Genomic DNA, 11,810 nt, shown 5'->3' with positions numbered 1-11,810 from the left:
CAGTACCTTTACTGCTGAATCAACTGTTCATTCGCACTTCTCTATTGCTTTTTTTTTTCCAAAGGATTGCTTCAACAGATGCTGGCACTATCACTTGCTTTCTGATTATTTAGAAATAGCCAAGAGTGAGCAGAGCTGTACTTCATCCCTGTTCTAAGTCAGAAGTTGGCCTATAGCCCTAACTTCTTCCTTTGGATCTCATCGGGGCTTTTATAAGCTAAATGAGAGAGAATTGGGACTTTAGTCTTTTCCAAAACTTGTTAATGTCATATTCTGTTTATTCAAAAGATGCTACACGTGCACTTCCAGGGAGAGTTATGGTCTTACTGCTTGTAGGGGAATTTGCATAGAAAAGCAGATGCAGAGGTATTAATGATTTACTGAGTGGCTGTTTGCCATGTGACTTCTTATTAAATCAGTGTATAGATATCTATGATGCTAAGAGGCATACTGTTGCTAAAAGTGACATTTGGGATGAAGCTAAAGTACAAGCCCCTGGCTTACTTGGGATAATTAAAATGGGTAACTAGGGTTCTCCATGACATCTTTGCTAAATTGCATAGGTATTGTGCTTTTGAAATAAACTTGTCAGTAACATTTCTATTTAGTGCTTTCCATAACCTATTATTTCCTAACTGCATTCATTAAATTTATGGCTGGTGTCGGGAGCGTTTGGTTATTAAGTTTGTGTAGTCCTTCATGTTATAATACTCTGCTTTGCCTTGCTGTAACTTTAACAAATATGTATCTGCCTGAATTTTCCAAGCCTAGTCTCAGGATGATTTCTTTTTTAAGGCGTTTAGCCAAAAGAGCTCGTTTGCGTCCAAGAATGAGTCAATTCAATAATCTCACTGGCTTAAAAAGAAATTAAAAAAAGAAAAACTCAAAAAACAAACCTAGCGTCTATAGAATTGGGAAAAGATATCTAATATTATGAATGCGAATAGCCTTTTGCTGTTCCTTTGAAATCTGCTCATACTTACTAAAGCTGTATATCTCTGAAAATTTTCAGTTTACATATGCTTAGCAGTGATGACTTCTGTGTCAGCTGTTAAATTCCCCAGAGGCTCCGTTTGAGAGTAGTTGAAGGTTTTCCCCCTGAACTGCAGTTTTCAGCAGATGTGGGATGTGTTGGATGTGGTTAACGCGCGCAGGGGAGATGCTGCCCAGGGAAGAGGCAGCAGTGTTGCGGGGCTGCAGGAAGCCATGCTAGGGGGCCTGGGGCAGAGGTGTGCGCGGGCACAGCTGGGGCCGGGGCGGCACGAACAACGGGAGGGGAAGCACTGCGTGAATCCTGGTGCAGAAACCGGGGTAGGGGAAGGGGTCGGATAATGCTGGCTTGCCATAGAGGCTGGCCCAGCCTCCAAAGAGGAGCCCTGGGAGAGGAGGAGGAAGAGGAGATGGTGTCAGCGCAGAAGAGAAGCCCGGGCAGCAGAGACGAGCTGGAGGGCTGAAGTAAATCTGGGAGCAGCGAGTCACTTGGACAGGCCTGTGAACACCCGTCAGGGCACTGGATGCTGTCTTGGAAAGGTGGCTCCTCCGTCGCTCTTAGGGGGTTGTATGCTGCTGGGCAAGGAAATGAAACTATTTTTCAGAAGTTATCCCTACTTGCATATTCCTGGCTTTGTGTGTGCTGGGTTTGATGTTGAGATTTGCAAGAAGCACTCGCAGACGCTGCTGAAATCTCTAGGACCTGAGTCTTGAAAATATAAAGGTGTAAGAGTAAGAACTAAGTGATTAGACATCTCGAATTGGTTGTCAGTAAATACATTAATTATGAATCGTTCCAGTGCTAAAATCAACCCGATAGAAACGCAGTGCACATTCTGTGAGTTGCCACTTGTATGCAGGGTCAACACTAAAAACGTGAATCAGTACTGTCCTATAGTAATGTCAAGATTAGGCAAACTGTGAAGGATATACACGACATAAAACTTCCCTGTAATGAAATCCGTCTGAACCTCAAGAAGGAAAGCTGGCTGGAGTAGAAGCATTTAGGAACTCATATTACTTCTTTTCTCTTGTTTTGGTTTATGTTTCTTTTCACTGATGCCAACAGAAGCTTTATCAGTTGTGTAGGGTACAGTTATTCCTAGACAGCCAATGAAGTGGGTAAATGAATTTGCGTTAGCTGCAGTTTAGCTGTTATGAGTAAAAAGAACCGTGCAGGTGCCATGTCAGGACTTCTGTGCCGGCTGGGAGTGTGTTTAGCTTGCGAACAGCTCCAAAATCTGTGCTGTCACGTCTTTGCTTCTCTCTCTACCCGAACAACCTGAGCTAAGTGAAGGTCTCACTGCTCAGTATACAGAGGAGATTTCAAATGAATTTCCCAGACGGTTTCAGAGGCTTTTGATATACTTTAAGGTCCAGGTCGTGCAAAGGCACGCTGCGGATAGTCCCATGCTGCTCATCTGAACTTGTGCCTGAATGTCACAAGTTCAGAGTCAAAGGGTAAAGTGTTGGCATGCCTTAAAGTCAGTGGAAGTTTTGCTGTTGACTTAAATGAACCTACCTTTTCTCCCTTAATGTTGTAATCTTGATCTCCAGAGAAGAAGAAACTGGGTTGTGCTTTCATTTCTGGGAGTTTCTGCTACATGCTATATTCTAATATATAAGTATTTTTAAAATATATTTTATTTACTCTAATTGTGTTTTGTGGGAAACTAAATCGAACATGTACATTAGAGTCCCAGAGATCTGCTATGTTGAACTATACTGGGAGAAGCTGAGTATCCAGCTTGAGGCTTGGATACAGCTTTAACAGAACTCCAAATAGTTCAGAAAACTCTAGAGACTGTAGAAAAAGTTTGTTTTTCAAGTTCTGAATGTTGTCACTCCAGCAATAAATTATGTCCTTACATGAAAACAAAAAAGTAGAAAACCCAATACAAAATGTTTCCCACCTAGGCAGAAAAAAATATAAAAGGAGAAAGGAAAAGAAAATCAAACATGTTGAAATTTTGCAATAATTATACACAAAGGAAAGTTAGAAAGTGGATTCTGGGATATAACACAAACGGGCATCATACTCAAATGAAGACGTTTTAGGAGCGGTTGTGTTGTCTTAACAAATGCCTATTTTATCAGTCGTATTTTCCATGTAAAATGAAATGGACTGTATAGTAAATAGATGTTTAATTTTGATTAACAATTTCTTATCATAAGGAGAATATACAGAATTCATGTGGAAATCAGTTTACTATGTTTACTCAAAGATAGGACTTTGCTGCAAATTTTTAAATATAAGAAAATGCATTTAATAGCAATCTTTTATGGTATCATCATTATTTATGGACATAACATTCAAAGTATGGAAAATCAGTTGTGGATCAAAATGACCATAAAAACAGTAACCCAAAGAACCTTATAAACATGTCAACACCCATCATTTATCCACAGATGGCTCATACCAATGTAAAAAACATACAAAATGCACTATAATTCTCAACATATGGTTTACTTCGTTGCATTGTTCATTATTTTACCTACATATTACTTGTGTTAAGATCCAGGAAATCATATTATGAAGAAAAGACTATTTATTAAACTAAAGTACAGGTTAACTTCATTCTTTTCTTGCCATGAACATATACCAACAGTGATTAAAAAATAAACATTTATTTACAAAATATTGATGCATACATATTACACAAGTCAGCTATATCAAAGGTTTTTTTTAAACAATATCTGTAGCAACCAACTATTTGCATTGGTTTATCATAGTGCAAACGGTAATGTTGCAAAGGTAGATTATAATGTGGGATTATAACTTCAGTATTAGACTTCTCTGCTGCCTTTTTTTTTCCTACATCTAGAAAACTATTCACTTTCATTTAAAAAATATCTATTTCTTGCGAATGTTGAATAGTGTTGTACCTGAGGAGAGGGCAAATTCATTATTATTCTAAATTCTTTCAATAAGATAACTATCTTTATATTTACTCAGCCTGCTTACATAGCACCATTGCCATTGATTACTAACATACTATTGAAAAAAAGGAATGGAAACACGCTAAATACACTATACCATCCCTAATTTCAGGATTTGTCCATTTATGTGGAATTTCGTTTTATACATTTCACAATTCTGCACTATCTATTCAAGTGTTTAAGGACAATTCTGGTGGTATTGTGTAGTGGTATATATGTTACCGGTATATATTTTCCTGTAAATACAATATTAATGAAGCTGTGAAGAAATAGATTTAAAAGCCCACTCCTTCTGTTCTCAGGTGACAAGGAGCTTGCTTTTGATTACCAACGTATGTTGAAACCTGCATAAAAATTTGTGTCAGAATGACTGAATATTGATTCCCTCACAATGTAAGAAATTCATTTGTTAAATCCGATGATTTTGATTGTAGCTTTTCTTTTTCACGGGTTAAAAGCCAGCCGTTAGGTACCTGTATTGTCTTTCAGTTCACATTCTGTAGCTTGTGTTGTCCTAAATCTGTTCGGTACGATAGCCTATCATACAGCGCACTGGATGTCAGCCGTGCCTAGTGTACATGATTTCACAGTTTCAGAGACTGATGAAGGGATATAACTTTTTTTGGTAGCTTCCACCATTTACGAAGTAGTGGATCTGACGATGGTCTCATGAGCATCCACAGCGATCCACTACCATAGCTGGTATCTTTCCATAGATTATTTGTTCTTTTCCATTGAAATACAGCATGTTTATCGGGGACATCTTGGTAGGTGTGCAGCAGGGGCCTGCCGAACCTCTAGGATTTGCTTGGTGTACCAGATGAGTGTGAGGATATTTTTGTAAAAATACAAATTCACATTCTCCAGAGCAGTAATTGGCTTTGTATCTTTTAGGTGCTATAATCCAGTCCCATCCAAAAGCTTCAAAATCCACTGTCAGCGGGTAGCGACAACATCGGGATTCTGTTGAGTGCTCATCACAGTCAAGGCCAAAATCTCTGCGGGACCTTTTCGGTGTGTCTGTAACTCTGACCTCTAAAAATGGATTCTGTGAGGAGAGGAAATGGAGCTTGAAATATTACTGAAATAATTATGAGGAAGGTCAGTAAAAACATGAAAATAGATAATATCTCAGATATAGATTGTATCAAATTAATATGCTCAAATAACATTTGTAAATATTTCTGAAGTTCTACCCCTCAGAGGATTTTTTCTTCTCTACAATTTCTGCTACGTTTGACCTCTTCTTAAGGATTAATCCTCTTTTTCATGCCGGTGTTCCTCAATAAGGACCTATAATTTCTTCCAGTAATTATCGTCTTAATGCTAACCGACATCAGTTAACTGCTAAAAATAGTTTCAGCAGTGTTGAAGATGCTGGGGTTTTTGTTGCCTTTTTTTTAACCTTATAAAAAGAGCTACTTTTCTTCTATAGAAGAACCCCCAAAAGGAAACAAACAAACAAAAAAACTCCAAAAACTTTTAAAGGGCAGGATCTGACTGGCGCTAGTCCCCTTTTGCGAGTCCATTCTTAAACTCCTTTCATAGAAATTGTGTTCAGTGCAGGTTTTGAGGAAGGCTGCTTTTCCAGCCAAAGGAGGACAGAAATTGCTCCGTAGTTGCTAACTGCTTTAAATGATTGAAACGGTAGTAGAAATGAATGTTTCACCTGTAAGTACAGGTTATTTCACTGCACAGCTTTCACCTCTGCCAGAGGGCTGAATTACTGTACAGAATTTGCATGGCCAGCTAGTGTTTTGACTCCTTGAAGAGCCTTGTGGCCAAAAGTGTACTTTTGGCAAATCTCTGAGCCACACGCTTTGTGCTGAAGGTGTGTCTCCACAGCCACCAATGAGAATAGAAAGAAATTGCAACCTTTACAGTTGCAAGCTTGAAAAACTTGCTGAAGTTTCCTCCTTTCTGCGTTAATTTCAGCATGGTATGTTTATTTGGCACATCGTTGGCTTAACCAGACTGTTGTGTTTCCATGATTGGGGACTGCACTACACAGTTCCTCAAGAATGAACAACAGCCCAGCTAACTTCCTGATGCACAGGTTTCTCCCTTCCAAGAGGCCCACCTGTATCACTACAAGTCCTCCAGTGCTGCAGAAGATGCCCTGCAGCCCAAGAGCAAGGGAAGGTGAACGATGCAGGAGGTGGAGAGGAGGACCTGAGTGCAGGGGGCTGCAGGAGAAGACCTGCTGCCAGCCAGGGAGTACCCCGCTGCCCACAGGGTGCCACGGGGCTGGAGGGAGACGGGCTCACAATGGGCAGGGCACATCTCCTCTTAGGTGAGCTGCGTGTGCATACTAACCTCCACTGCTGTCCAGTCGGGTTGTTTTTACAGAGGATAACCATGGGAAAACTGTGGGTTATCAATAGGCATGAAAACATAGTATTAAATATTTGAATGGATGGAGGTAGTAAGGATCCCTTATTGTAAGACTCAACTGGCCTCTTTCAATTATGGGACGTTCGCTTCTATAATGGACCTATAATTAATATATCACAATGTTTTCTTTAAGCTTTTTTAAGTGTATTATAGTGCTAAGAAACTAAACATTACCTAGATGCATGAACAGCTTTATCAAGATATTTAGCAAGATATTTTGTTCAAAAGCAGGGATTTCTTGGTTGTAATTGTTTTAGTACTGTAGATAGGTTCAGGAATTTTTACATTTTGAAGATGATTCATGATTTGGGGAAATAAATAACAAGGAAAACACTGTAGTTTAACTGGTACACTTCAGATTTAATTTGTTCATTTATACTTACAAAAAGAAACTAGATGATAACTAGTTTATGTTCTAAAGCCGAGATATTTCTCATGGTTATGGACTATTGATGGTATCAAGCAGACTTGCTCTATTCAGGCAAGTCTAGTAGAGGGAATGATACATTCTATCACTTTGTAAGAGGTACACAATTTAAGATAGATTATGAGAAAGATCTGTTCTCACCTTCATAAGCATAGATAATTCTCATTTTCGTTAACAGAAAATAGCTGCACGCAGATTTAAGGAGAAACTCTCTCATGGTTTGAATGCGAAAAACTTTGTCAACAGTATCTGAGGCAACTCAAGTTGAGGCAACAACAAGTGAAAGACCCTAATGACTATTCTTTTTAACTTTATATGAAATAACTTCTTATGAAGCAGTATTTGAACTTTTTTTAAAACTCTCAAATCTGAAAACAATATTGCTTCAATAGTACCATCCCTCAGTAATTACAAAGTCATTTTCCAATTAACGCTCTCAGCATCTCTCTGAAGTAATGTAACAGTCTCAAATTTTCAAATATGGAAATGGAGACATAGGAATGTTATGCAATTTTGACATGATTAGAGAGCAAGAATGAAGGAACTGGGTTTACAGAACTTTCATCTCCCACTCCCTCAGCAACGCTTCCATTTTCTCCTTAAAACACAACTTAAATGCTTTCCAATAAAATGCAAGATGTTTAAATGGGATTTTTCTAAATAAACTTACCAATCCATCTTCACCTGGTCCTGGGAAAGTTACAGCAAGATCTTGTCCATTCTCATCAAAAGCTTTTATTTCAATGCCTAAATTGGATTCAGGCTGTTTGAGCCAATTTTGCAGCACTGTCTTCACATCGATACTCTGCCAAATACCAGTGCCTGGGTTCATGTCAAGTTTCAAAGATCGAATTCCAGTATATCTTGTACCGTCTTTCATGGGTTTAATAAGTCTCAGGATCTGCACAAACACTGTTGTAGGTTTTTGGACTTGCCTCAAGTATATCCACAACTGGGCCTTTACTACTTTGTTATATTGTATTTTAGAGCTAAATTTAAAGAAGCAACATTTTGGTTTTCCCTCCATTTGTACAAGAAAATCAGCTATAAATGAATGGAAAGAACAGATTACTGAACAGGGAACAGAAAGAGATAAGCATATATAAACCCAATTTTTTTTCCAGACTATGTAGGACATCTTACAAAATGTTATAAACAGAATATCAGTAACAAAGTGGATCAGTAACCAAGTGAATTCATTTTCTGAGTTTTATACCGTACAGCAAATGTAATGGATGTCAACAAAATCATTATGCTGTCAACTGAAAGTAACATAATATAATAAGGAATCGATGATCTTTTTGTAAACGGACTAAAATGGGATTTGGTGAAATGTTTTCTAAGTAGATCTAGCTGGTCCATTAAACTCTCTAGGCTATTCATTTAGAAGTGTGCATAGGCTGAAATTCAAAAATGATGTACCAGCTAATCAGACCTGCAGACAGACTAATGAAGCTGCAAAAAAATCACTTCCCTGCACACAAATTACCTGGGAACAGAGCACAGCCTATTCCACTTTGCAGTGACTACTACCGACTTATTTCTGGTATTTGTCTCCGGAATACCTCTCTAAAACATGCAGAATAGCAACTCTGAATCAGCTGACTCAACATTTATGTGATCTTTCAAATATTTCTAATTTACTGCATAACATTAATGTGCTACATATCCTACAAACAGAGGCAACTCTGGGCAAGCGCTTTACCTGAATGAACGCTAATTTCTTTTGTCAGTAGGAAAAAGTATAATTAGTGTTACTCTAAGGATCATTCTTTTCTTCTCATTGGAATAATACTATAGGAAAGTTATTTGCAGTGCAATATTCTTGTTTCCTGTAGCCTATAATATAGCTGTCTTACCTACTGATGACAATATCTTTCCATGCTAGGCTAAAATGAGTAATACTAATCTTAACTGGTGCAGAGCTTTGACATTCATAAACCTCCTCTTTTAAGATAACTCTTTCTTAGTGCATTTAAAATAGTTTAAAGGCTTTTTATGGAAAGTATGAAATGAACTGCAAATTAACAGATCAATGAAACATAATGACCTTTTTTTCAGTCACTGTAATTATATCTTGGTTCCATTTAAAAAATAGTTATAAAAGCTTGGACATAATAGGATGCAATAAAACTGCTGACAGACCTCAACTACAGCACTGTGGTAGGACTGCAATAATATACTGCTGTTAAGTACCCATTTACTAACTAAAGTTAAACAATTTACATATAAAGTTAATTTTAAATTGATGTGTATGTGTTTAGCTAGCTACAGCAGCTGATTTTATTCTAGCATGAGAACTGTAATGATATCTGTTACGGGTAACAAATCTATACCTTATATGTCCTGTCATCTTTTTCCTTTTTGACATTATATTCATAAGTGTTATTTAAAAAAAACAGCTGCCATAGCCAAATACTTTAGCTGATGAAGAACATAAGATACTATAGTATTAGCTGTGCAAAAGATACTTGATAGGAGTCATAGCAGATGTTTAGCACTCAGAAGATAACTTAGAATCTGCTCGTTCAGTAAATGCCTTCATTCTTCTTTGGCACAATTACTGGAGCTGATTGCTATAACATGGACATTTTAACATTGAAATCTGTTGCACACATATTTGCTTTAAATATATAGTTTTAACTCAGAGGTGGGTGGTGCTAGTTTATGGGATCAGCAAAGAAGCAAGAATTTAACTCTATACTTGCACTTGCTATAATGTTTACAGTGAAGTAGCCCTGGTGCTCTAACTTGTATTTCTGCTCATTTCTGTTGCTCTTAAAAATACTGGTGAGTGAAACCTCACTCAGAGAAAAACAGTTATCTCGTTATCCGCACTGGTGCTTTATCTTTGTAATAGGCAATGCCTTGAATCCTGCAAATAATGAAGTTAACTAAACTGCAAACCTCCCTTTGCTTTCTAAGGCAATTGGACAAATTCTAAGTGCTACAGGCATACCTATTATAAGGACCAGAAAAACCAACAGTAAAACAGAAGATCACAACAAGGTCATTTGAACCTGACTCAAATTCTTTAAAAATATGCTCTTCTCCCTCCCTCTAACATGCTTCAGCCAGCAGCCTGTTGGGAGAGACTGAGAAGGAGTTCGGTTGCTCCACAGCACGGAGACAACTCTTTCAGTGGAGCAGCGTGATAGGAAAGCAGCAGGGTTACTTACACTCTGTAGGCATTGTGATAATAGTTTCAGTTGTGGCATGATAGTCATCATCTTCCAAAGAACCATCACTACTGTCATCTCTCTGGACGTCATACTGATCAATCAGTTCCTGCAGCGGAGGAGCTTTGGGTAAAAGTTGTTTAATAACATCCCTGCTGATATTAGGAGCTTGTTCCAGGCGCAGTTTGCTGAGGATTTGAATTTTTATGGCTTCAATTCTGGAAGATTTTGTATTCTGTCTCCATGTACAAGCGTTGCACAGTCCATCTTTTTCAGCATTCTCTGTTGGCTGACCACTATCCTCAAGAGCCACCGGATCAACTGAAACGAGCATGAACAGGTAAATATAAACACAGATTGCTAGCTTTTGCATGATCTCACATTCAGTGCAGCTTTTTTTCCTTTTTTTCCCCCTCCTCCTTTCTCTTTTTCTTTTAGCACTAAACAGATCCGTAAAAGCAAATGCAATCTGAGAGACAGCTTGCCACACTGGTGTACCTTATATATTCCAAGGGGGCTTTTATACTCCAACTTTGATTAGGCTCATGTCGTCAAAACCAATGATTGGTTGTTGTACCAACAATGAATCTAGCTGTCAGAGGTTAAAGCCCTGTCCATCAAAAGTCACTATACAGCGTTTAGTTACAGCCAAGGGTGAACTGATTTATCTGGTCACTTCATAGAGGATATGCCTTCACATACTGAAAGGATATATTTCCAGTATTATGGGCAGCACTACTGAAAGACAGCACTATCATTCTTAAATATATACTGACTGTATATTTTTACTATGAATCAAGGCAGACCTCTTGCTAAAGTTGCTTAAGACTTCTATCAGTATTTTTGGCTAAAAGCTTGCAGTTTCTTTTCTTTTTTTTATTTCTGTTTTAATCCCAAGAGATTATTATTAGCATGCAGGGAAAATACTTTTTAAATACATTGCAAACTACTAATGCATTTTGCTCAGCAATTAAAATATATTGAGCAAAAAGAAAGAAAACCTGAATAGAGGGAAAAGTCTAAATTACTACTGAATATTTAGTGCATATATTCTTATAAGTAAATTCATGTTTACCTGTTTGTTCCTTTAGCATATATAAAAATCAATAGTACAAATCCTTTACTGAGTGGTGTGAACTATCAGTTACTTAAAATGAGTTTATCTCTTCTTAATGCTCTCATTAGGTCAGCAGAGTCCTCGGCAGTAAATCAAATATTGAGAGAACTTTAGTAGAAAAGCTAGTTTTTAAGGGATATCATTAGCTACTCGCTCTAATATTGTACAGAAATAGTCCAGTTTGCTTTTTACATTATCAATGAAAACACTGAAAGAATTAAAACGTTTAAATATGTACTGTGAATATATCATCTTTTTCCATGTCATCTTTTATTTCAGTTAAAAAATCTTTGTATTATACCAATTTAGTGATAGCTTCCTGTGCTGCTTTTGTTTTCTACTGAAATGTGTGCGAATTCTCTATGTATTGCTTATATTTTAAAAGTACGGTTTTAATTTGCTTTCTGCTGTGAAGTAGATGGCATGTCTATATCTGCAAGCAAGTCTTAATAAAAGAGATGTATCTAGACATGATTTTACACTTACAGTTTATGATTTATAAAAGCATTCAGCAATATAGCTCACATCTGATGTAGTATTAGCAAGGATTATAGCATTCATACTTAGTTTGGAAGGTGGCTTTTTTTTTTAACAGTAAACGTAAATGTTGGAATTAGATCTGCCAAAGCTTGCCTAAGTTAGCACTGAATTGTCAGTTTCTTGAAAGTTTCTCTTCTTTTGTCAATTTTGAATACACCTAAAGATGTAGCAAACAATTTTTTTTTGGCGTACGTTCATACAGGAAAAAAATTAGTGTGTGGAT

At 37.4% G+C, this 11,810-nt stretch overlaps 1 protein-coding gene across 1 annotated transcript; it reads right to left on the bottom strand.

Moving 5' to 3' along the window:
- Nucleotides 1–3,605: 3,605 nt before the first annotated feature.
- MSTN (myostatin) lies at nucleotides 3,606–10,420 on the bottom strand. The gene is made up of 3 exons (XM_009673867.2): nucleotides 9,931–10,420; nucleotides 7,422–7,795; nucleotides 3,606–4,978 (listed from the first exon to the last, which is right to left on the bottom strand). Exons 1-3 carry the CDS (start codon nucleotides 10,301–10,303, stop codon nucleotides 4,598–4,600), a joined length of 1,128 nt encoding a protein of 375 aa, XP_009672162.1. The 5' UTR covers nucleotides 10,304–10,420; the 3' UTR covers nucleotides 3,606–4,597.
- Nucleotides 10,421–11,810: the final 1,390 nt, after the last annotated feature.

This window comes from Struthio camelus, chromosome 6 (genome assembly GCF_040807025.1).
Source record: "Struthio camelus isolate bStrCam1 chromosome 6, bStrCam1.hap1, whole genome shotgun sequence".
Classification (NCBI taxonomy): domain Eukaryota; kingdom Metazoa; phylum Chordata; class Aves; order Struthioniformes; family Struthionidae; genus Struthio; species Struthio camelus.
The sequence above is the reverse complement of the archived record's forward strand: the minus strand, read 5'-3'. Positions and strand labels throughout refer to the sequence as shown.

Excerpts from the sequence above, each read along its gene's own strand:
- MSTN (XM_009673867.2), bottom strand. The coding sequence starts at position 10,303 with ATGCAAAAGCTAGCAATCTGTGTTTATATTTACCTGTTCATGCTCGTT. Across the intron at positions 7,796-9,930 it reads TATCACAATGCCTACAGAGT|CTGATTTTCTTGTACAAATG; the intron begins GTAAGTAACCCT and ends ATTCATTTATAG. Across the intron at positions 4,979-7,421 it reads GACCAGGTGAAGATGGATTG|AATCCATTTTTAGAGGTCAG; the intron begins GTAAGTTTATTT and ends CTCTCCTCACAG.